A 27,262-nucleotide genomic window follows, 5' to 3' on the forward strand; every position below is an offset into this window, starting at 1 on the left:
CATTCAGAATAGAAAATGGAGCAAAAAAACAGCCCCTGTCTTCCAGGAGCTTACAATCTAATGAGTCAGGGATGAGAACAGGAGTCTGAAGAGGATCTGGTAGAGGCCAGAGCCTCCTAGCAGGGAAAATCCCAAGGAGTGGCTGCACAACACTCCTTTTGAAAATATATGAAATTATTTTGGAAATTATAAGTGTTTCTATATGTATAAGCCATAAGAATGAGGATGGAGAATAAACTATGGCAGTCAGGAGATTATCAGCTGTTTTGAAGAATGCAGTTTTAATAGTGTGGTAGATGGCAGAAGTTACATTGTAAGCAGTTCATGATAGTGAGAAAGAAATGGGGGCAGTCAGCAAAGAATTCATTCAAGGAACTTAAGAATGAAGAAAGTACAGGGCATTCAGTTACTTTGTTTAGTCTATTTTTTTTTCTAAAAAAGCCAACCTAGTTTTGAAGAGAGAGATAATTTGAAAAATTCTAAGAAAATACTCTGGAAATTAGGAAGTTTTACTTTTGAGTGAATTTTAATACTTTCAGAATCATGCCAAAGGGCAAATTATTTTTTTTACATATGGTTTGCCTCCCTTATTAGTGTTATTTTTTTCTTCTTCCTGTGAAGTGACTGAAATGATAGTAAGTTCATACTTTCTTTCCCTAACTTCTTCCTTGTCCTTACCAACTCATTTAGCTTAGGAGATATTTCTCAATCCCTTCTCCCTAGATAAAATAAGGAGACACAAGTACTTTTCCTAGGTTAGGAATATGTTTGCATCCTTAGCTTTTACACCTGAATCTGGCCCTGTATTTCATGTCTATGAGTCAATGTTTGGCCCAAGGAATGGTTCTCAAACCATATCCTAAAGGTGATAATTGAGGTGGCAGCAGCAGAAGAATGATGGCAAAGTAGAAGTTTTCATTGAAGGAAGTCTACCACCATCATTGTCCAATGCTGGTTTCTGGTTTCACCAGAATCTGATTTTCTGTTTGCGTAATAAGTTAGACTATCTATGGCATAGGGTCCGAGTCTGGATTCAGTGATTCCCAGTTAATAAACAAGTTCTTTTTCAGAAGTTCATTTGCAAGTTTCTTGTTTGAAACTCAGAATTCATTTTCCCATGGAAAGAATGTGATAAATGGTGGTTAATGTTTCAGGTCAATCTGTCTAATGCATAATATGCAGTGTGAATATAATGTAATCTGACCTAGTCCATGCAGCAGTTTGTGTGAAAAAATTCATTCTGAGTTCCAATTTGAAACTCTTCATGCCCCCCCCCACACACACACACACTATACAGTGTTTTAGGACTGGAAATATTCTCTTCGCCCTTGCATCAAGTCACCAGGTGACTCTTAGGCCCTATTACAAGTGAGAGATTAGAGTTACGGGTAAGAATCTGGAGAGCAATTGTGAAGGACAGGAGCTTTTTGATACTTCTCTATGCTCCATATATGGTTGGTATTCTTGCCACTCCTCTTCTTTTTTTTTTCTCTCTTGCTCCAGGAATCATCGCCCGGTTTTCTTTCTAGTACTTATGCTACTCGTTTCTTCTACCTTGAATCTCTCTTCTCTCTGGTCCACTGTGGAATACACAGTGTTACTTCTCTTCTATACATTTCTTTATTGTTGTTCAGTCATTTTTCAATCATATCTGACTCTTGTGTGCCCATTTAGGATTTCCTTGGCAAAGATGATGAAGTGGTTTGCAATTTCCTTCTCTAGCTCCTTTTACAAATGTGGGAACTGAGTCAAACATGGTAAACTGGCTTACCCAGCATCACATGGCTAATAAGTGTCTAGGGTCAGATTTGAACTCAGAAGAGTAATCTTCCTGATTACTGTCTCTGCATTCTATCCACTGTGCCACCTAATTATTCTATTGCTATAATAAAGCAGTAGTCCTTTTGAAATTTTTAAAAGATTTTTAACTTTTAAAAGAGTAGGGATTTTAAAAGTTTTATTCTTGAGTTCTTTCCTTTGCAATTGCGATCTCTCTCTCTCTCACTCTCTCTCTCGCTCTCTGAAAAAGTTAAACCTTAAAAAAAAGAAAAAGTTAAACCTTATAAATAAACATGTAGTTGGCAAGAACTAATATATATATATATATATATATATATATATATATATATATATATATATATATATATATATAAAACTAATAATATACATAGATATCATATAATACTTTTTTTAGGGTTTTTTTTTTGCAAGGCAAATGGGGTTAAGTGGCTTGCCCAAGGCCACACAGCTAGGTAATTATTAAGTGTCTGAGACTAGATTTGAACTCAGGTACTCCTGACACCAGGGCTGGTGCTCTGTCCACTGTGCAACCTAGCCATTCCCATCATATAATTCTTGAGTAACATGAAGCAAGAACAACACAGGACATTGAGGATCTTGTATTCTAATCCTGGCCTCACATCTCTTGGCTTCTTTTTTCTCACCTGAAAATTGAGGGAGTTATATTCATGTTTTCCCAGTTAATTTTCTGATTCTTCCACATTTTGAGTAGCTGTCTCACACTATCCTGGGTGCTTTGGTTGCAGGAGCTGCTACAGATCTAGGGTTTTAGGAAAAATAGGTCAATAGAAGAAGGAAGAAGGGGAAAAGTATGAGGACCAATCTTGGGCCTATATTGTGCTAGGGATCCAGGAAGAGGAAGAGAAGAAAGTTATAGCAGCAAGGAGGGAAAGAAATGTCCTCTCTACGTGGACATTGAGACTAAGTAAAAAAAATGAGAGATGGTATGACATAATAGATAGAAACTTGACCTTGAAATGAAGAGGACCTGGGTTCAAAGCTTGCCCCTGATACATACTAACTTGGAATACTGGGAAGTCTTTTAATCTCTCAATGACCTGGACAACTTTCTAAGACTATAAAGTTGCGGAGAAGATGCTGATCTGCAACTGAGAGTACCTTGAACCAATGAAATGTGATCACAGATTCTGTTCCTGTCCCTAAATAAATAATAAAACACTTGCACAAGGTCTGATATCTGTCATTTATCATGTCACATCCTGCTAATTGTGAACTTTTTTGAGGGAAAAGTAATATAACATCTTAGTAACTCTTAAGTAAATAAAAGTATAGCAATAATGGCATCATTTCTGTATGTAATCTTCCTAGCCTTATTAGACTGCTGGGTGGCATAGTAGATAGCATTGAATCTTGACTCAGAAAGACCTGAGTTTGAATTTGACCTAAGACTGACTATGTGATCTTAGGCAAGTCACTTAGTCTTCAACTACTTATCTTATCTGTGAAATGGGGATAATAATAATACCTACCAGCAGGTTGTGAGGATTAAATGATATATAATATTTATAAAATGTTTAGCATAGTGCATAGCTATAAGTATGTAATATATCTTTCATGTTTTCTTTCTCCTTCCCAATTTTCATCTCTCCCTCCTTCATATTTTTCTCCTTTTCCATAAATCATTTCCCTTCATAAAACTTATGCAGTAAAAAAAGAGACTTAGAAGAATAGACAGAGGTGGCGCAGTGGATAGAGCACCGGCCTTGGAGTCAGGAGTTACCTGAGTTCAAATCCAGCCTCAGACACTTAATAATTACCTAGCTGTGTGGCCTTGGGCAAGCCACTTAACCCCATTTGCCTTGCAAAAACCTAAAAAAAAAAAAAAAAGAATAGACAAAAATTAACTGAAAACTAAATAATCTAATCCTTGAATGGATCACTCTAAATGTCTATATCAATAAAAGAGAAAGAGCATGTCAGTGAATTGAACATCAATCAAAAAAACTAGAAAGGGCACAAATTAAAAATCCCTATTTGAACACTGAAATAGAAATCTTGAAAAATCAAAGGAGAAATTAATAAAATCGAAAGTAAAACAGCCATTAAATCAATTTAAAAATTAGGAGCTAGTAAAATAGTAAAATAAGTAAACTATTAGCTAATTAGATTTTTAAAAATAGAAAGAAGAATACAAAATTCCCAATATCAAAAATGAAAAAAGGTAACTCCAGCAATGGAGTTGAAATTAAGTAAATTATTAGGAGTTATTTTGCCAGCAGAACTGTTGATCTAAGTGAAATGGAAGAATATTGACAAAAAAAACTGTTCATATTAACAGTAAAGGAAATAAAATAAAATAAAATAATGCTATCTTGGAAAAAGAAAGCTTGGCTCCCTAAGAAGAAATCTCTAGGACCAGACAGTTTAAATCTTCTAGTGAATTCTACTTTACATTTAAAGAACAATTTATACTAATACTACATAAATTATCTGGGGGAAAAAATAGGGAAAGAGATTCCAGATTCCATCTATCACACAATTTAAACTAGGAAGAGTGAAACCAGAGAAAAATAGTTTCCCTAATGAACATCAATGTACTAGCAAGGACATTACAACAATATATCACACAGAATATACATTATTACAAGGTGGAATGTATAGCAGTAATCCAGTGCTAGTTCAATATTAGGGAAATTGTCAGCATTGTTAACCATATCAGTAACAAAAAACAACCAAAAGCACATTATCTTACTAGGTGAAGAAAAAGCTTTTTGATAAAATGCAAAGCCCATTCTTATTAAAAAACATTAGAAAGCATAGGAATAGATGGGGCTTTCCTAAAAACTATAAGTATTATCTATCTAAAACCAAGAGCAAGTATTATGTGTGCAAAGAATAAACTAGAACTTTTCCCAGTAAGATCCAAGGTAAAGCAAGGGTGTCCTTTATCACCTCCAATATTCAATATTGTACTAGAAATGCTACCTATAGCAATTAAACAAAAAAAAAGGTAAGAAAAGCCAAGTAAACTCACTCTTTGCAGATGTTTTGATGGTATAATTAGAGAATCAACTCAAAATACAGTTGAAATAATTAACAACTTTGCCAGAGTTACAGGATATAAAATAAACCCATAAATCATCAACAGATATTACCACAAATTCTAACAAGAGATTAAAAAAAAAGAAATTCCATTTAAAATAACTGCACTCAGAGAACACATTTTTCACACAATTAAAACCAGATGGTGACACACTAATCAAACTAGAGCTAGGAAAAAATAACAAAATTCATCTGGAACAGCAAAAGGTCAATAATATCAAAGGAATTAATGAAAAAAATATGTGAAGAAAATTGGCCTAGCAGTACCAGATTTCAAGATATATTACAAAATGATAATCATCAATCTGGTACTGACTAAGAAATAGAATGATAAGAACAGTGGAAAAGATTAGGTATACAAAATACAAAAGTAAAAGATCAGAGTAGTTTAGTGTTTGACAATGCCAAAGATCCAAGTTTGGGGGAATAAAAACTCACTATTTGACAAAAATTGCTGGGAAGACTAGAAAGCAGTCTAGTATTAACTAAGCATAGACAAATATCTCACACCATATATTAAGATAATCTCAATATTTATATGTGATTTAGACATAAAAGATGATCTTATAAAGAAATTAGGAGATTGTGGAAAAATATGCCTGTCAGATCTGTGGTAAGGGAAGAGTTTATAATCAAACAAAAAATAGAGAGGATTGCAGGTAGCAAAATGGGTGATTTTGATTCATTGAATTAAAAAAGTTTTGCACAAATTAAACCAATAAATCCAAAATTAGTAGGAAACCAGAGGGAAATTTTACAGTAAGTTTTTCTGATAAAGGACTCATTTCTCAAACCATTCTGGAGAATAATTTAGAAATCTGAACAAAAAGCTATAAAAATATATAACACTTTTATAATACCACTACTAAGTCTGTATCACCAAAAAATCAAAGCAAAAAGAAAAGGATCTATATGTACAAAAATATAGAAGTTCTTTCTGTGGTGACAAAGATTTGGAAATTGAGGGGATACCTATTAATTGAGGAATGGGTGAACAAGTTATGCCATATGATTGTGATGAAATATAATTGTACTTTAGAAATGACTAGGGAGGTGATTTAAGAAAAACTTGAGAAAACCTATAAGAACTGATGCAGAGGGGCAGCTAGGTGGCACAGTGGATAGAGCACCAACCCTGGAGTCAGGAGTACCTGAGTTCAAATCCAGCCTCAGACACTTAATAATTACCTAGCTGTGTGGTCTTGGGCAAGCCACTTAACCCCATTTGCCTTGCAAAAATAAAAACACCTTTAAAAAAAACTGATGCAGAGTAAAGTGGATAGAACTTAAAAGAACACTGACAACATTAACGGCCATATTGTAATGATCAACTTAACTGGTCTGATTAATACAAAAATCCAAGATGAATCCGAAGGATGATTGAAACATATTTTTTCTACTTTATTTTTCTTGTTGTGGGAGGGAGATGAAGAATAATACAGATAATACGGAAATATTTTGAAAAATTTCAAGTGTATAATTGGCATTTTATATCACTTTCTCATTAAATCAGAAGGAGATAATTTGGAACTCAATTTAAAAATGTTAAAAAATATATTTTTAAAAAATCATCAATCACTTTGGAGAAAGCAGTTTTAGTTGGATGATGAGATCATAAACTAGAATGGATATAATTTAGAAGCAAGAGTGAAGAGAAGAAGTGGATACACCTAATATAAACAGATTTCTCAAGAAGTTTACCTAAGAAGAGGAGGAGATATAATAATAGTAGAGATGGTAGGATGTAGTGAGTGTTGAATTTTTGATTAAGGATATGGATAGGGGCAGCTAGGTGGCATAGTGGATAAAGCACCGGCCTTGGAGTCAGGAGTACCTGGGTTCAAATCCGGTCTCAGACACTTAATAATTACCTAGCTGTGTGGCCTTGGGCAAGCCACTTAATCCCATTTGCCTTGCAAAAATACATAAAAAAAAGGATAGGGATGACATGGGTGTGCTTATTGGGATTAAGGAAGGAGGCAGTAGGCAGGCAAGACTGAAGATTAGGAGTGAAGATGATGATATATGGGAAAATTCAGAGATGAGCTGGGGATTTAATGCATTTAGATAGTGTGTATTTGACAAGGAGAAGGATCATCTTCTCATCTGAGACTAGAATAAAGAGAAGATAGTGGGGAAGATATTTGAGTGATGTGAATTAAGGAAAGGTGCTATCAGATAATACCTCAGTTTTTCAAATTAAGTGATATTTGAGACCCCCAGTTAAGAATGAAGGGTCAAGAGATGTTAGGAATGATTTGAGAAAAGATTAAGGTTTGGAACTTCAGATGTAGGGATTTCAATAGCAAATTGATCCAAAAGGAGTAAAATGCTTGTGTTGCTCCAGTAAGGGACAGAGATTGGATAACACAAATTTAAGGTAGACCCAGTTGGCAGTTGCATGATTTTTCTCTAGCTCTTTTGTTCTAGGAAAGAATATTTCAAGGTTAGACTTTGGTTAATGTGACCAGTGAGAGGGCAATGGAGAAAAGCTTCCAAGAGTAAAGGATAGGGTAGAGTTGAAATAGTTCATTAAAGGGTCATGATGGGAAAGGGAAGAGAATTTAGCCATTACTAGGGTACTGAGAAATAACTCAATAGTATAGAAAACAAAAGTAATGAGAGGTTCACATACTGGGTTTCAGGGTTCTAATGCATTAGGAGGAAAAAAGTAATGATAAAAAGGAATTTGAGTGCATGAAGATGAAATCCTTAGGGAGTAATAGTGAGGTTTAGGAATTTAGTAATTGGTTTAGGTGAAGTAGAGTTGAAGACTCCAATAGGGGTATGAGAATTTAGTCTATTGAAGAATTGGGAAATATCAATATATATCCCCTTGTATAAGGATAGGAATTCTGGAGAGAGAGAGAGAGAGAGAGAGAGACAGACAGACAGACAGACAGACAGACAGACAGACAGACAGACACTGAATTTGAGCCAGACATTGAAACCACTGAGGAAGAAAGGAAGAATGTCCTTGGAGTTCAACAGACAGTGGCATGCAGATGAGTTTATATGTTTATATCCTTTCCTCCTTAGTGAGAGCAAGTAGCCATTCTTTCACCAAAGAGATCTTTACAATACACACCACCATCACTTGCCTTCTAATTAATTTTACTGACAAAAAAGTGAGACTTTTCTGTTTCTGAAACCGTCTTCAGCAAATAGTATCATGCATGCTTCTACTGCAGTTCTTTGAAGGTCAAAAGATTGTGTGGGAAAATAGGGAACAATGTAGAGAAAACAATTATATTGTACTCCTCCACCACAAAATTAGTGAAAGAGAAGTAAGAAACTCCACAAAGGGAAGGAATGTGTAATATCTTACTTTTAATTGGAGTAAAATAAAATAAATTCTGTTTTCCAAATTCATAGTACATTACAGAACTAAGATCTGGGAATCTCCAATCTATATTTATTATAGTACTTCATTCTTCAATTATGGTTCTTTATATTGTGATCAATGTCCTATTACTCAAATATATATGTGTAAACACAGTAGGTGTGTATACTGTTATAGATCTCTAGGTTATTTGGCAAAAATTTCTATTTAGACAATTTTAATTTCTTTTAAAACTCCATTCTAGTTTTGTTAAGGTTATAGTTGTTATGTCTTAAGAAATACTAATGTGCTTTTCTATTCTTTTAATAATAACTTTTTTCAGTACTGAGTGAAGAAAAAGTGTATTTTCTTTGGCCTTGCTGACACACTACTTGGCTCCAAATATCTTAAATTTCCTGGCTTTGACTCTGCCCTGGAGCAGTGAAAGAGTAGAAGTTTTTAAAATGAGACTAGATTTTGGTGTGTTTGTATTCTTTTGTTTCTAACCATGGTTCTAGTGCTCATTAGTGCAGAGCTAGGAAGCTTGAATTAATTTCTTTAATGAAACTTCACATCAGTAGTTGTGTGCTACCCTATTGTTCCACAATTACTTTACTGGGAGGTAACCTAGCTGTTCTTTGATATAATCCTCTGTTCACATAATCAGAATACCATGTTGTTTTTTTCAAACAGAATACATAAGCAAAAGTTAGGTGCTTTTAATAGATAATTATATGGTATTAAAGAATTATGAAATACAGTGTGCCCTAAATGAAAGATTATTAGATCAATTTCTGTGCTGGCTTGAACTAGTTAAGATGTCCCGTGGGACACATTCTTTTCCCAAAAATTAATTAGAAGGTAGTTGATGGTGGTAGGCTTTGGAAAGACTTATTATAGTAATTAATAGCTTCATTACATAGAGAAATGACAGTCCTTCCACTTATATTATGCCTTTCGCATGCTTTCCCCCTCCTTTGAATAAGTGTAAATTTTCATTGCTCTTCTGTGAACTAAATCATCCTTTATATGCAGACAGAGAAAGTCAATTTTATATGCAGACAGAGAAAGTAATTTTGTCCAAGGTCACACATTGTGCCAACAATGGAATGCTGGGGTCTTGATTCTTTGTCCCGCATTCTCTTAGTGCTGTAGGTATGTGGTTTTGAGGGAGTTCTTACCCAGGACCTTGCTCCCAAAGTATTTGGCAGACTTAAAGAGCATGTGTAAACAATAGACATAGCATTCCATCTGCCTCTGAAATTAAGCTCTCTGTGAGTTAGAAAAATGTCACCTTTCTACCTCCCACAGCAGCCTCATAAACGGGTTAAGAAGGGGTATTTCATGCCGTGTGATAGCAAACTCCCAGTGGCCTTTGGAATCCCAAGGAGACCAGGGTAGTCATTCAATGTCAGTGAAGCCACTAACAGGCCTAAGGCACTGGGCAGAAGATGGCAGAAATGGGGAAATAGAGGAAAAGAAGAAGTAGATCACTGAAAAAAAGACAGAACTATAGAGACCAAAAGGAGAAATAGAAAGGGTATTCCATGTCATGGGAAGTGGGAGAATCCTCAGGTGACAAGTGGCCTCCCTGCCTTGTTTTGCTTTGTTTAATCTAGATACAAGATTTCATCAGTTTGGGAAACTCCCTCCTTGGATACATATCTGCAGCAACTCCTAACAGATTTTTACAGTCACCTGGGACACTAAGAGGTTGTGACTTGCCCATCATCACACAGCCCAAATATGTCAGAGGCACGATTTGAAGCTAGGTCTTCCTGGCCTCTTAGTGGGCCCTCTAAATTTACTGAGTGCCTACAAAGGATCATGGCACTATTTGATATATGAAAATGAATATGACACAGTCTTTGCTCTCCTAGAACTTATAGGTTTTTTGGTTGTTCAGTAGTTTTCAGTCATGACTCTCCATGATCCCATTTGGAGTTTTCTTGGCAGATACTGGAGTGATTTGTCATTTCATCTCCAACTCATTTTATATATATGAAAAATTGAGGCACACAGGCTTGAAGTGACTTGTGCAGGATAATACAGCTAGTAAGTATCTGAAGGCAGATTTGAACTCAGGCCCAGCACTTAATTCACTGTACTCCATAGCTATCCCAGAGCCCATGCTTATTTAGGGATTTATCCAGTTTGGTTGAAGATTATTGTAACTGAAGAAAAATAATGATTGATAAGACTTGATAGCTTATTTGGGACCAAATCTTGGGAGGATCATGGTGACCTATAATAGAAATATTATCTAATTGAAAATCCCGTACTCCAATACATTTGTTATCCTATCAAGGTGAGTATTCCCTTCACTGATTTAGATTATAACCTCTCCTTCCTGCTTATTGAATCTGAATCTTGTCTATGTCTTTCCATAAGTTCACCATTGGGAGTCCATTCAGTGTGCAAATTACATTTTACATCTTGCTACCTTTCAGACAAAAGAGCAATCTGTAAGAAAGAGTTGCATTCTCACTAAAAGACTAATCTGCTTTTATCATAAAATTCTTTTTGAGAATGACATAAACTTGTAACTTTGGTAATAATATTACATAAGAATAGGTAGGCTTTTGAAGGTGGCTTACTGTAGCAGATTGCATCTTCTCAAACAGTGGACAGGTGCAAAGATTACAAAGCATTCATTGTTTTTACCTAGTTCAAAAAAAGCATTTGATTCAGAACAAAGCACAGGCTTAAAGATTCTCCTTTAATAAGGACACTTTCATATAGACATACATACATATATATGTATATATACACACATACAAACATATACGTACACGTGCATATATATGTGTGTGTATATATGAGAGACAGAGAGAGAGAGAGAGAGGAGATATTAAAAAATTCTTGGTAAAACAATCCTCAGTTTATTATTATCATATAAAGCATAAAACAGAGAGACATATTCTTGTCAAATGGGTTCTGCATGATAATGGAACTGGCTAAGTTCAAATGGGAAGAATTCCCTATACATGTTGAAATAGTCCAAACATCCTAATTATGGAATGATGTTATGTTGACTGCATCAAACTCAGAGCATTACAGGGCCACCTAAGTGAAACCCATGATTACTCAAAAAAGAATGGTTAATAATACATAAAGGGAAAAACTATGAGATGAAAAAGGCCCTTTTCTAACTATGAGATAGTTTGGATGGCCAGTTGGATGACCAGTACGTATATAACATGACTGGCACTTCAAATAAATGGTAAATTGGGTCCTAAATTACATAGGAGAGAGTAAGCAGGATTGCATTTGCTCCTCACCCAAAGTTCATTTAAAAAAATGTTCTCCTCTATCGTTGCAAATCATGTGTGACAATAATTTCAAAGAACAAAAATTGTAAGGGACCTAAAGGTCAATGGAGGGGACAGGTAAGCTACAGCCTACTTCCAGAAATGACCTAAGCTGGAACAGCCATTTAAAAGATATATACCAAAATTCCAGAAGATGTCATCTCATCAATGTGAGTGTTTCCTTGAAACATAATCCAACCTGAGTGATTCCTATTTAAGGCCTTCCAGAGTGGGTCAGTTCAGTATATAGAGGCCCTCTTGATGTTCTCTTGAAATCTTGAGGTTACTATGGACACCTACGGTCCATCAGATTGCTCCTTTCTCTTACAGTGAGATCAACCTATATACATACATACACACACACACACACACACACACAAATATATATATATATATATATATATATATATATATATTTGTGTGTGTGTGTGTGTGTGTATGTATATACATACACACACACACACACAAATATATATATATATATATTTGTGTGTGTGTGTGTGTGTGTGTGTATGTATGTATATTAAACATTTCTTTGAGGGCATACTTTCTATCATGTATTCTTTGGAACTTCTTGTTTACAATGTGTTGCAGTCCTCATAATATCAACTGGGTGCCTTTCTTGCCTTTCTTTTACCCTTTAAATGATCTGCAAATATAGCTCATTTTTAAAAACAAACTTTTTTTCAATTATCAACCAAATATTTCTTCACACATATCCCCACTGAAAAGGGAAGGAGGGAAGGACGGAAGGAAATAAGGGAGAAAAGGAGAAAAGAAAAGTACTATAACATTTAAGAAAAATGAAATAAAACAAATTTCCAAGTTGGCCATATCCAAAAATGCATTTCTTAGTCTGTATATTAGTTACTTTCTTAAAATCTTTTTTAATGTCATTTTATTTTTTCCAATTACATGCAAAATAGTTCTCATTCATATTTTTGTAACATTTTGAGTTCCACTTTTAAGTAATTTGATGTTATACATGTACAATAATGCTTCTTGAAACCATACAACAGCAGTAATATTTATAATCTTTTGCTTCATAGAGAAATTTGTGATCATTAAAAGAATTTTGCAGTTTTCCAAAAACTCTGTTGATGCTCCTTTTCACTTCTGAATTCAAGTTTGCAGGATTTGTTCAAGATATAATTTTCATATATATGGATAAATGTGTTTGTATACATATATATATGTGTGTGTGTGTGTTTTTGTTCACTCAACTGCATAGTATAGACAATAAGTATTATTTTTCATCCATTTCATTTTTTGTATGGTTAAGTAGGAGCAAATTTTTGTGATGATGTATCCCATGTGGGAGGCTAAGTACTAAATTTTGGGCCTTGATACATGATGTATAAACAGGAACATCTTGAAGATTTCAGTTTCCTATAGGCCAAGAATTCTTTCATAAACTTTCTAAAATAGTTTGATAATGATATTCCAGCATAATTAATTTCCTTTTTGATCCTATGTATTTTATTTTATAAACATAAAATCTTATTGTAAGATAGGGTCCATAGGTTTCTTAGCAAGGGTATCTGTGTTATGCACAGAAAGGTTATGCACTCCTACAATAAGGAACCCTCTTCCAACTTAAACTCTATCTCTTTGACAGTGGCAAACATTGGCAATCATTGTTGTTGTTTAGTCATTCAGTTGTGTCTGCCTCTATGTGACCTCATGGACATTGTACTGGAGTAGTTTTCCATTTCCTTTTCTAGTGTGACCCCACTTTACAGATGAATAATTGAGGCAAATATGGTTAAGTAACTTGGCCAGGGTCACACAGCTGTATGTATCTAGATGAATCTAGTATGTAAGATATGAACTCAGATTTTCCTGACTCCAGAATCCAGTACGCTACTCACTGTGCCACCTAGCTGCCCCAAGCATAACACCTTCTTACTTTAGCTTTACTTGATGTAAATAATCATATTTTATCATAATGAACAAAGGTCACTGAATAAGGATCAGTCTCCTCATTATAAATGGCAGTTGACATACAGTGATTGAAATTTTGTGTGAAACTTTAATAATAGTGTCTGTATTGTTTCTTCCATCTTTTTCCATTTTAAAGCATTAATAGTTATTTACATAATCTAGAATGGAAATGAATAATTTTAAAGCTCATCCAGAAAATGTATGATTGGAAAAGGAAATGGACCAATCACATAGTGGGAACAAGGGGAAAGCTCAAATATTGCTCTGCACTATTTCCCACAAAATATAAAAAGACCTAGAGGAAGGTCTTTAGCATGTTGGGTAGATCTTTTGTGAATGATCAATGAAAGGGAATGGATAAGAATTACACAGTATTAAAAAGTACAGATGTGTAACAATTTGAACTCATAGAAAGTCCATCTCTCAATGAGATAACGTATCCATTAATGTGAATTAGGAAGAAACAGATTAGAAATAAAGCATCTAGTTAATTTTTGCAACAATTTAGGAAAGAAGTAGCAAGAGCCCCAACTAGATGATCAGCAGTAAGAATAAATAATAAGCAGAAGGATCCTAGCAAAATTTCAGCAGTAGAATTCCCAAGACTTAGTAACTGACTGAATATAAGGGGCAAGGAAGTTAGAGAAAAAAATACATTATTCTTGAAGTAATTACAATGTAAGTATAATAATAGCTAGCATTTATATAACTTTGAAATTTACCTAGCTTTTTATCAATATTATCTTTATTTAGTTAAGGAAACTGAGGCAGTATGAGGTAAACCAGTAAGTTTTTGAGTTTGTCTTCCTGATTCTGGATCAAGCCTCTTTATGCTATATCCCTTTATTGCTTTCTTGAAATGAATGGGAGATTGGTAGTATCTTAAATATATGAAAACATCAGGAAGAAAGCATAGGGTTAATGGCAAGAAGGTGATGAGTTGAGCTGTGAACATGTCAGAACACCTGCAGGGAGAGATCTAGCAGAGTTGGAAGTAAAGAAGACAGGTTGGAATTAGAGGGAAAGATTTAGTTATCTTCATCATAGAGATGTCAGTCGAAGCCATATATGTAATTGTCAAAGAAGAAAGTGTGAGAGAAGGCTTATGTTAGAACTCTGAGAAATCCAGTAAAGGAAGAGCATAAAGAAAATTAGTCAATGAAAGAGAAGGAAAGGAGCTGTTTTGTAGGAAGAGAACCAGGAACAAGCTTTATCATGGAAGTCATAGAGTTTCCACAAAAATAAGAGGGGAAAAACAGTGTCAAAAGCAATATAGAGTTTCAATTGCATGAAGATTGAGAAAAAGACACTAGATATCTTTAAGACACTACCAATCTTTAAAAGAGAAAATTTTTAAAGTATTGAGGGTGAAAGCCAAAGTGCTTTGTAACAATTTTTATTGTTATAACAATTTTGTTGAAAGAAGGAAGAAAGTCTGGATGGGGAAGGCAATTGAGGCTAAGTGGGAAGAAAATGCAGTGGCTCCAGGTATCTAGAGAAAGTGTCTTTGTTTACATATTTGTTTGATTTACTACAGTATGACTGTAGTTAGAGGTCTAGGAATTAGTGTAGGGGAGAGTATGAAGATAAGAGGGAAAGAGGAGAAGAGAGGATATCTGATATCAGAACTTTCTCACTTTATCATTTGAAATATTCAAGCTTTTCTCTACTTCTTACTGGTATAGGATTTTTTATTATTTTCTTGGTAAATTAATTTAATTCTCTTGAATCCAGTTTTATTTTTTTAATTTTTTTTTCTTTTAGTTTTTTTGCAAGGCAATGGGGTTACACAGCTAGGTAATTATTAAGTGTCTGAGGCTGGATTTGAACTCAGGTACTCCTGACTCCAGGGCTGGTGCTCTATCCACTGCGCCACCTAGCTGCCCCTCTAGTTTTTTTTCAAACAGTTTCTTGTAGCAAGGCTTTATTGAGACAATGCACACTGGACAGGCTTCCTAAGACCCATTATACTGTGCTGCTGAATGTAAATGATTGTTTGACTTAGAAAAACACAGTCCCAGTAATTACAGAGGGGGTTGTTTTTCAAAATATATTGCTGATGCTATTAAATGACCACTCTACAAAAAGCATTCCTAAAAAATTAAATTGAATAAATACACAATCCTATTTTAATGCTAGTGCTTCACCTTCTTTCTTAATCACTGTGACTTACTATTCTTCAGACATGAAATACTACTAATTTTTTAAGTGCATGAGAATTGAACATGACTCTAGGAAGTAAAATTTTGAAGTTGGGATGTTCATTCCCTTAAAATAGTTGTAACTAATATCCATATGTGAGAACCAGTTAATTCCCATCAAGGTCTTTGGAAACTGAAAGGATCTTCTTAAGTGTTACCTGCCTACTTTCTAAATGAAATAGTGTTTTGTGTTACCTCTTTGGCAGTAATATGGGCAGAGGCTAAAATGTAGAAAATGTTTTAATGAGGGCAGAAGATTTAAGTAAAAAAAGAAATAGATTTAGAAATGTTTTCTCATCTAAAACCTCTGCTGGAAAAGAATGTTAACAATAAGACAAAGATTTGAAGTATATTGTAGGGGAAGGTCTAAGGAAGTGAATCCTAAGTATATTCATATAATCTCAGGAAATGTGAGAGCTAGCTACCACAGGAATGTTAGCTCTATGGATGTAGCAGGTATTAACCAGAAGTTTGTCTTTCTTCTAGGCTTTTTTTGTGGACCACAATTCCCGAACCACCACCTTCATTGATCCCCGGCTCCCTCTGCAGAGCAGCAGACCCACAAGCGCTTTGGTCCATCGACAACATCTAACCAGACAACGCAGTCACAGTGCTGGTGAAGTGAGTCAGAAAGTTTTCTCAGGGACTTTCCTGATGGCTGATGAAAACTGATTAGGCTGTGACTGCACTTAAGTTGAAATGGGCTTTAAATTTTTTTTCCTTATTTTTGGTAGTCTGATGTGAGGTATTTTGATAAAAAATGAGGTTTAAAATATTAGCAGTTATGTGAAAACACACAGAAACATAGGGAAAGTTGTTTTGTTTTTTTTATTTTTTATTTTTTTAGTTTTTGCTAGGCAATTGGGTTAAGTGGCTTGCCCAAGGCCACACAGCTAGGTGACTATTAAGTGTCTGAGGTCAGATTTGAACTCAGGTACTCCTGACTCCAGGGCCAGTGCTCTATCCACTGTGCCACCTAGCTGCCCTGAAAGTTGTCTTTTCTTGTTGTTTATTTGTTTTTTTAAAAGAACTGATTGACCAGGGGAGATGGGTAGAGAATAAAATTTGTTTATATACCCTTATGCATAGATGGTTTCATAATCTTGTATTATATATATATATATATATATATATATATATATATATATATATATTCACTGGGGCTAACAAGAAAGGATACATTCAAGGCAAGTCAACACAATTTTTTTTTGAGTACCTACTTTGACACTGTGTTAATTGCTTATATATAAAAATGGCAAAAACTGTCTCTGCCTTCAAGAAACTCATAATCCAGTGAAGAGACCATGCAAGTAACTCTGTACAAATAAGCTATATATAAGATAAATTAGAGATCATTGCTCCACCCTACCATTAAAGAGAACTAAAAAAGACTTCTTGCAAAAGTTTCAAATTTTGGTAATTTGGAAGTTAAGGACAGGGTTGCAAGAATAAAAGTTGTGGAATTTCCTTCCGTTATGATTTTTTAAATTAGAATATGTGCTTCTGTCTGTGGAGGGCTCTCTGATATGCCAAGTCTGGTGGATCTAAGGATATTGGTTCAAAGTGTCATAGATTTAGAGCTAGAAGGGACCTCAGATGTCAGTTAAGGGGTTGAGCTGACTGGAGCCTATGATTTCTTCCAGGTCAAATCTTTTATATCACTATTGATTCAATAAAATTTGGCCCTCATATTAATATGCCTGTTTTCTGTGGATTCTTAATGTAGTGTCATAGTGAAACCACTTGAGGGCACTCAGATTTCCTAATGACAAGTCACAGACAGCTTCACTTTATAACTGTAACAGTTTATGTGAGCAAAGGAAGTGTTCAGTATATAGGTCATCTGTCCTTCCCTTAAACACTTTTATTGTTTGGGTTTTGTGTATAGCATATAAAATGTGCTTGGCACATAGTAAGCACTTACACACTTTATGTTTATTCATTCAAATGCATAATTCAAAAAATTTTCCTAAAGCATTTTTAGACAACAACCAAATTTGCATGTATGCATTTGTATGTATCTTTTCAACATCATCATGATAAACTTTGGATTTGGGATGGATGATAGAATATTCTCTTAATAAGAAGAAAATGGGGTGGCTAGGTGGCACAGTGGATAAAGCACCGGCCCTGGAGTCAAGAGTACCTGGGTTCAATGTTTGTGTGTGTGTGTGTGGTGTGTATCAAGAAAGATATTTATGTGAAGCTCATAAAATTTATGGAGATGCTTGATATGCTCAAAATTTTTAACTCAAGAACAACTTACAAATCTTCACTCTCTTTATCCTGTAAATTAACAATGCTACATTGCAGGATAGTAGTATGGTATGTTCTGCAAACACAAATAAATCTCTTACCTTTGGACCTGGTATTTGATAAATTGGTAACATGTTTTCATTATGCCTGGTGTCAAATTGTTTTTTAGCAAATTCACCTTATTTTTCAGTTCTCATTAAGCAAATGGTTCTCATGACTACTCAAAATGATTCATTTTAAGGAAAGCCACAACTAAAAATTATAACTGCCCTTAAATTCCCTTTCATTATTTCCCCCCAAAATCTAAAGTATTGTGATTGTCTAATGAATCCAATTTCAGAAAGAGATGCTGAAATAAACACTAATATTATCTGAAGATTGCTTTTCATGTGAAATAAAGATAAATAGGAGTAGTAGAACTCACCCCTCCTAACATTCACCTTTCAAATCTACATTATTGTTAAACCTTCACAGAAGTTGCCTACTGTTTAATTGGTGGTAAGAGGTACATTCTGTGTTATGTCCTATGCCAACTTGCCTATTGACTAGATCTGACATAAAGAAATGAAGAATTGGGGACAGGACTCATTTCTAGTTCTAAGAATGGTGACACATAGCATCCTACTTGCAGGAGAAAAACCTTATGTCTGACATCAGCGTCTTTAAATAGAACCTTCATCCTGATTAAAAAAAACCTTGAGTAGTGGTTGATCTCACAAAGGCAGTGGCTGACCTCATTATACAAACCCAAGAATTCATAAATAAGCCAATGTGCAAAAAAGGCATGAGCTTTTTCAGCTATATTCACTACCTTTGATATTTAAAATATTCCAAAAATTTAAATGATGTAATACATTAAAATTGATAAGTCTTTGAATGAACAGGAGTGGGTGTACATTACTTAGTACTAATATACAAATATGAAATATGTAGTCATCTGATATCTTACCCTTCATAACTTGGTATTCAGTGAAACTTTGATGAAAGAGCATGTATGTGTCTTTATAAAAATGAAAATAAAATCTTAAAATATAAAATCTCCCTAAAATTATCAGGACCTCAAAGCAAAATTGTTCTATACATGTTTTATATCTAGTTAATAAACTGTGTCAATATTATAAAATAAATTAATTCAGTTTAGTACAATTAAATCCATTTGCTTGCTGCTGCTACCAGTTATCTTATGTGGTAACTTCTAAATAGAAATAGCAGAAAAATAGGCAGTAGAAAACTATCTAAAGGTAACTGGTCAGTTCTTCTGCTGAAACTTTTAAAAAGAAGAGTGGTTGGTTTAAATTTGAACAATAGGACGTTGCCTAACTTACCTCCCAAATCAACCCCTTTTTTGTTCATTTGCCCCATTCAGCTCTGTAAATGTATAACTGTTTCCAATTGACACACTACTAAGATGTGTTTTAGATGAGAACTCTAGTTCTTGGGTAGGACATGATTATGTTTCTATTTACAGGTAGGAGAGGACTCTCGACATTCAGGGCCACCAGTTCTTCCTAGGCCGTCCAGCACCTTCAATACTGTCAGTAGGTCACAGTACCAGGACATGGTTCCAGTGGGTATGTCATCAGCTTCTATTTTGGTCTTGAGAAAAGGAAATTCTAATTTAATTTTGCATGCTAATATGCAGCATACATATATGTACATACTGTCATTGCTGTGGGCTTGGGCTTTGGATGATTCTATTCTTTTGACATTCCTTACAGGGAAATTTTTACCTTTGAGTAACTAAGATTGAAGTGACTTGTAAACTACCAGCATGTCACAAGTATATCATATAGCATTGGCAGAGATGTTTTTGTGCTATGAAATTCTATTGCATTTTTCTTAAGAAACCTTTAGCAGATTTAATTTATGTTTGAGTTTTTAAAGCATTTAAAAAACACAATACAAGGTGAACTTTTATATTTCTTAGCTTTTTGAATATTAATATTTAATTATTGAAAGTGATTGAGAAAAATGACTTATTAAAGGATACATGAAATATGGTCATTAGAAATTACTTGACTGCTGATTGTAGTAAACATGCCCCAAACTGTATGTTCTAAGATTGACAACATGTGATTTTATGGTGATATAATTAATTAAAGGCAAAACAGGTTTTTTTTTGAAATTTTGAAAGACTTGAGAATAGTGTCACCTCAATCATTTCGCTCATTCAAGAAAAATGGAAATAATCCCCCCCAGTACAGGGAAAAAAGTAAAGAAGGAGCATGATGTAGTGGAAAAAATGTTAGTTGGGATTCCTGGGTTTTGTCTTTCTGCAGCCATTAAATTGGGTTATGTCACTTAATCTCTCTGTCACCAGTTTTCCTCATGTATAAAATAAATGGTTAAACTACATAATCTCTAGGGTTCCTTCTAATTTTAAAAATTCTATGATCCCAAGATTCTGGTGCCATATGATTGTGGAAATTTCCCCTTATGTGAAATACTAACAGATTTATAATACTTTTTTAGCCATTAAAATTTTGTTTTATTTAAAAATAAGACAAATTAGTAAATGTTTGCTATGTTGACTGGTGTAAAAAATACAAACAGAAAAACTTGAAGAAAATTTGAAAAATGTTCGACTTTTGTTTTTCTTATTTATTATATTCTTGATCTCTTTGAGCTTGGCTAAATTTTAGATACAGTGTTCTTAATTTTTTTAGTTCACTTCTTGTCTGCTTTTAGCACTCTGGAGAATAGTTAATTTTTTTGTTTGTCTTATGAATGCAAGAGAAAAGAGATAAAGAAAGCAATACTAAGTGGTATTCTAGATGAGACAGTTCCTCTTGCATGAGTCAGTTTTTTTATGTTCCTGGTTCTCATGCAATCACACCAATTATCATTCTTTTAGATTTATTACTGTCCTTACTGCTGTGCTGTAGTCCTATAGAAGGTATATAAAATATGTGATAATTGTTTCTCTAGAAACAATATGCTAAGCTCAAATAGGCGATTCCTTGGGGCAGAATATCAAACCATGTATTATTAAAGTTGCAAACTACTCAGATTAAATGTAATCTGTATGAACAAAGATATTGAATATTTTAAACTGCATTCATTCTTGGAAAATAATAGAAAAAACATAGATTTTAAAAACCCCATATTGGAAATGGGATTATATGCTAACAGTTTAAAAATATTTTTGATTTTATGTAAAATAGGTTAGTCAACCACATTAGTCATTTTGAATAATTTATTTTATTATTTATATGCCAATATTCAATGCATGCATACTAAGTAACAGAATATAAAGACAAAATGCTGAAGTGACTAGGGAACCAGCTTCAGAGTCAAGAAGACCTTAATTCAATCCTTGACCCCATCAGGTTCTGGCTGTGTGACTTTAGAAAAATCATTTGACTTCTTAACCTCCTAGGCAACTCTGGAAGGAATTTTAATTGGTTAGCATTACCAATCTCCACAAGTAGAGGGAGTTTCCACACCAGAAGTTCCCTAAACAATGAAACCAGGGGCAACTAGGTGGCACAGTGGATAGAGCACCAGCCCTGGAGTCAGGAGTACCTGAGTTCAAATTCAGCCTCAGACACTTAATAATGACTTAGCTGTGTGGCCTTGGGCAAGCCACTTAACTCCATTGTCTTGCAAAAAGAAAAAATCCTTTAAAAAACAACAATGAAAGCACGGGAGAAGAGAAGCAGGAGGAAGAGGAAGAAGAGAAAGATTATGTTGCTTTAAAGTCAGGCAAATGTCTGCAACAGGTTTTGTTTATATTTCTATTGTTAATAGATAATTATTACTTGGTTTAAGATCTTCTATATCATTTATAGAAGATAAAAGTGTTGGTTGAACGTGAATTCCTGATGTAAGATTCATGACCTAACACTTAATACTTATAGCCATTTAAGTAGAATTTTATGGCATCATGGAATCAATCAGAGATGGAAAGATCTTCAGAGACCATCTGATCCAACTCATACATGAAAAAGAATCTCTGCTTGTAGTCAATCATTGATGTGGGGAGCAGTGAGAAACATAATATGCAACTTCTTAAGGCAATGCATACTATTTTTTAATACCTCTAATTGTTAAGTTCTTCCTTATTTTCTAATTGTTAAGTTCTTATTTTCAGGCTACATTTACTTCTTTGGAATTTCAACTCATCAATCCTATTTCTGCTCTCTGGAGCTAAGTGAAACAAATCTATTTTTAATGATTTTTTTCCCTTTAAACCAGGTATTGATCAGTCAGTCTTTTGGTCTCCATTTGAGGCTATATATCATTTTAATCATTTAACCATATATAATATTTTTAAAAAATTATTGTCTATAAGTATACTTTTTTAAATTTTACAAGTCTTAGAATGTAGTTTCTTCTCTGTGTTCATGCTTGGTCAAGACAATATAATGAAATTCTCAATATTACCCAATTTTATAGCTTGAGTGGTACCACTCAAGGTATCAGTGGAAGATTTCATAAAATTAAATAAAGTCAAATTGTCAAGAATATCAAGATGGGGCAGCTAGGTGGTACAATGGATAGAGCACCAGCCCTGGAGTCAGAAGTACCTGAGTTCAAATTGGCCTCAGACACTTAATAATTACCTAGATGTGTGGCCTTGGGCAAGCCACTTAACGCCATTTGCATTGCAAAAACCTTAAAAAAAAAAAGAATATCTTAAGGGAAAAAAAAGAAATACTAGACTGCCAGATATCTAATTAAGTTAAGTAGCAATAAACAAAACTAATACTAAGGAAGAAAAAAATAGAAAAAAAAAATCAAGGAGTTGAGTTCATAATCCTAAACTAGATTTAGAGATAACAATGTCAATAGATTTAACATAACAAAACATTGGAGGAAGAATTAATTGTTAATTAAAAACTTGGGAAAATCAGATCAAAAAATTAAAATTATATCTGAATTCCACACAATATATTACAATAAAATTTAGATACTTCAGTGATCCATTTATACAATCTCAGTCACTGACAAGTTTTGATTACAACAGAATATTTTTCTCAAAACAAACAAAAGAGAAAGAATAAAGAGGATTCCTATTTATGGATTTTCTAATTCTTGCTGCATAGCCAGCATCAACTAAGAAATAAATGTGTGTATATTTGTATTTATATGTACATATTGAAAAATCTCAAGTTACTAATTGTGTGGAGGTGGATTACAACTATCTCTACAGATGTGTTGGAAAAGATTCATGTGTGGCCTATTGCCATTTATATATTTGTTATAAAAATGACTTGTCCCTTTCCGTGTTCTTACAGAACCTTCTTTTGATTGTGGCTCTAGCAATTGTCTCATAGGCTACCTAATATTTCACCCCAAAACAACCTCTTTATTTTCTGAGTGTTACATGCTAGTTTGAGATTTCTATTCCTACCCTCCCAAGAGTTAATAACTATAGTTTATTTTCTTTATATTCTTTACATTTTAATTTTCCTAACTTTTTATGCAAAATTGTTTTTAATTGCTATTATTTGTCATTTATCTTCTATGTATGCATTATCTGTTGAGAATTGTCTGATGGGAGTACAAAATATCTTAACAACATTTTTGTTTTGCTACTTGATGATAACTGTAATTCCATTAAGATGATTCTGGTAAAAATGCTCAATGAGGCCAGATAAGGTAATTGTTGCAGTTGTTAATCATTTGTTTTAATTGTGCCTGAATCTTCATGACCTAATTTAGGGTTTTTGGCTTTTTTTTTGTTTGTTTTGTTTTGGCAAAGATACTGGAATGATTTGCCATTTTCTTTCTGCCGTTCATTTTGCAGATGAGAAACTGAACAGCCCAGGGCTAAGTGACTTGCCCAGAGTCACACAGCTAGTAAATGTTTGAGGCTGGATTTGAACTCATGAAAACAAATCTTCCTGATTCCTAGTCTTGTGCTCTGTCCACTGGCCCACTTAGGTGCCCAGAAATAAAGTAAATTAGATGCTAATCCAAGTCATAATAATAATAATAATAATAATAATAATAATAATAATAATAATAATACCAACTTAAGATGTAATCAAAATATCCAAGTATCTTTTTAAAATTTTTGTGTGGATTTTTCTTATCATTGTCAGTAAAGCAGAAATTTGAGGTTATTCTTTAAAATATTCTCATTTTCCTTTAACACAGCCTACAATGACAAGATTGTTGCATTTCTGCGTCAGCCCAATATCTTTGAAATTCTACAGGAGCGTCAACCTGACCTTACCAGGAACCACTCACTCAGGTAACCACAATGCTGTTGATTTCATTGTCCTATTTCTGGAAAGTAATAATCTTAGTTTTTAGTAACACTAAAAAATAATTGGTAACTCATGAGGATAAAAGATGACTTATATACAGAGAAATACTTCAGAGCAAGGGTTTCCAACATTTGGTAGTGATTGAACTTCTACTTCTTTTGTGTGATAGGTCAAAGAACATTCCCAAAATCTGGAACTCTCACAAATAGAAGGGTTTGTAAAATGAGAAAACAATAAGTTACACCTATAGCCCAGAGGTCATCCTAGTTTTCCAAACCAAGTAGAAGAAATTAGACAACAATCCATCTGTCTTAAAAAATCTATTGAGCACCAAAAAAAAGTATGGAGGTGATTAAAATCAGGTTTTCCTAAATCCTGACATTCTCATTTTATTATAACAGTAATACATTGTAATCCCATTTCTACATAATCCATTGCACAAATTCAATTAGAAATCACATACTTCATGAGAAGGATCAAATTTTGTTTCTAGAAATGTGTTATGTACAATAAAAGCCTCATAAAACATCATATTATTCTTGTCCCAAAACATAAGTATTTTATGCTATTAAAGCATAATTCCTTTTTTCTCTTCTAATCTTTAGAATTCAGTGCAGTGTGGTTCCATATTTTGCAAGGGAATTTTTTTTTTAATCAGAAGTGTAGAAGGTAAAAATTCAATGTCAAATATAGAAATTTGAAGCTCCACAGCAGAAATTTCATAACTGTCAATCTTTTTTTCTTTGCTAAGCCCTCTGTCATGTATTGCTAGAGCAATAAAGATACTTCTAGAAAACTGAAGAAGTCTTGTAATTTCCCCTATATTAACAATTAGTCCTCCACAATATAAGTAACTCATCATCAGCAATTAGGAGTACCCACCAACAAATCTGGAGGGTTTATCTGTTGAAAGTGTTTATAGTAATTAACATTTTAGAGAGTTCTCTTGGGCTTTGATAATATTGTCAGTATTCCCTGTTGAATTGGAATTTTTTTTGAATTAATAAAAGGGAACTACTTTAGACTCTTCAGGGTGATCTTTTTGGTTCTCAGTAATCTGAGATGTTTCAGGGTCTGTGTAATAGTTATGAAAGAGGAGGAGAAAGAGGAATCTAACATTTCAGTTTAGTATTGTTTCCTCTACAACATGGTCTATAGCATAGACCCAGAGGATGGCATTCTCATGAGACTTCAATGTATTTGTTGTTGAATGAAAGTAATGAGTTACCAGGTTTTGAATTGTTATTGTACACATTCATAACTTGGATACATCATGAAATGGAAAAATTACATGCTGTCATGAGAAATGGAAGGAAATGAGACCAACAAATCAGTTAAATGGTGTTGTTCCTCTTAGCCAAAGCGTGTCATAATTTTCTTTTATAAAAAGGACATTTTGGGGTAGTCAAACATTTTGCTTACCATAACAAAGTAAAAGGGAAGTTTATATATCTGAAAGAACATTCTGCTGCATATAGTTCTAAACTGCATTATGAAAACAATTTCCAGATGGACAGGGTGTCCTGTAGGGCTTGTCTGTCACTAATTTTTTGACTCTTTTCATAATGAATTTAATCACATAGAATAGATCATGTTTTAAAAAACAATTTGGAGGGGCGGCTAGGTGGCATAGTGGATAAAGCACCTGCCCTGGAGTCAGGAGTACCTGGGTTCAAATCCGGTCTCAGACACTTAGTAATTACCTAGCTGTGTGGCCTTGGACAAGCCACTTAACCACATTTGCCTTACAAAAACCTAAAAAAAAAAAAACAATTTGGAGACAAAAGTTATCTATGGTCCATTCTGATACATCTAAGGCAGTAATTACGAACTTTACAGTATGCCAATTATAACATATATTAACCATTGTATGGAATTTTTCCCACTTGTTTCCATAATTTTCAACTGTTCAATAGGAAAGTTAATTTTTTTACTTTAAATTCTTACGTCTTGCTTGTAATTGTCACAATGATAGAAAATAATTCCACTCATTACCTTAATTTATTTGATTTGAGCCCATACATTCCCCCTAAAATCCATAATTATGCTTATAGATACATACATATAAAGAGACATATATATCTACTTATAGACTTGTAAACATATGTTCATGTTACCCATACATACATCATAAAATATTGATGAACTCTTGATTTCACTGATATATTTACTCCTATCAGTAGAGATGGCATCCTATCAATTCCTTCTCCTCCTGTGTGAGATTTTTCCATGTCATTTCATAAATCTTTGACAGAAGAGTTCATACTAACATGAAGCAGACTTGCTTCAATTTCTTTAAATTATATTGTGACTGCCAGTGCAGCACCAAGTCTTTCTATTAAGCTATCCCTCTTTCTTGCTAAGTCACTGATCATCTTTCTTTTTCATCATGAAGTTCTTTAATGATGTTTTTATATCATTTATTACATATCAGTCATTGTCAATTATATGCTTCAATCTGTTCGTGTCCACTGCTCATCTTTGTATTGTCCTCCGATTGTGCTATGATTTTGTACCTGAGATCATGTTGTTTAATGTTAAGCATCCACATGTGCACACGGTAAGAGTATTCCTTACAGATGTTTTACAAGATTATTACAATTGAAGTAGTTCATTAAATCATCCAGCAACCTAAGAATTGTTGACTAACTTCAAATGGTCTAATATTTCAGGCATTTCTGAAAATGGATAATTTTAAATTTAAAAAATTATGATTAATCTATATAAATTCAGTACAACTTAGATATTTCCATCTTGCCAGAGAAGGAAATATAATGATATTTGTAGCTGATGTGATGTTGAAGTTTTTGTCCTTCATTCTCGAAGAAGACCATGACATAAGGGAAAGGATGCCATACTATGCACATAAATTGAATTTGAGTGAGGGCTGCTGTACTAAGTCATCAGTCTGACTTTCTCCTCTGGAGCATATGAGTCCAGTGGCCAGATATGAATCAGGACATCTGGCAATGGCCCAGGGTGCAATGAAATCAGGGTTTAATGACTAGCCCAAGGTCACACAGCTAATAAGTGTCAAGTATCTGATACTAGTCTTGATCTTCCATCTTCCTGACCAAGGCCAGTACTCTATTCACTGTGCCATCTGATATCAAAGAGAGATCAAATTATTAAAGTTTAGGACTAGGA

The 27,262-nt window shown here is 33.9% G+C and overlaps 1 protein-coding gene and 1 long non-coding RNA gene across 7 annotated transcripts in view; one reads left to right on the top strand and one right to left on the bottom strand.

Annotated features, from left to right (window-relative positions):
- The window catches only part of HECW2 (HECT, C2 and WW domain containing E3 ubiquitin protein ligase 2), a 449,633-nt gene that overhangs the window by 352,042 nt on the left and 70,329 nt on the right, over positions 1–27,262 (top strand). For all 6 annotated transcript variants that reach the window (XM_074215431.1, XM_074215435.1, XM_074215432.1 and 3 more), the window contains 3 exons: positions 16,128–16,262; positions 19,366–19,468; positions 24,003–24,099. In XM_074215431.1, the coding sequence (XP_074071532.1) occupies positions 16,128–16,262; positions 19,366–19,468; positions 24,003–24,099 (335 nt within the window). The remainder of the gene's footprint in view (positions 1–16,127; positions 16,263–19,365; positions 19,469–24,002; positions 24,100–27,262) is intronic.
- The window catches only part of LOC141507608 (uncharacterized), a 70,694-nt gene that overhangs the window by 36,842 nt on the left and 6,590 nt on the right, over positions 1–27,262 (bottom strand). The window lies entirely within an intron of this gene.

This window comes from Macrotis lagotis, chromosome 1 (assembly GCF_037893015.1).
Source record: "Macrotis lagotis isolate mMagLag1 chromosome 1, bilby.v1.9.chrom.fasta, whole genome shotgun sequence".
Classification (NCBI taxonomy): Eukaryota; Metazoa; Chordata; class Mammalia; order Peramelemorphia; family Peramelidae; genus Macrotis; species Macrotis lagotis.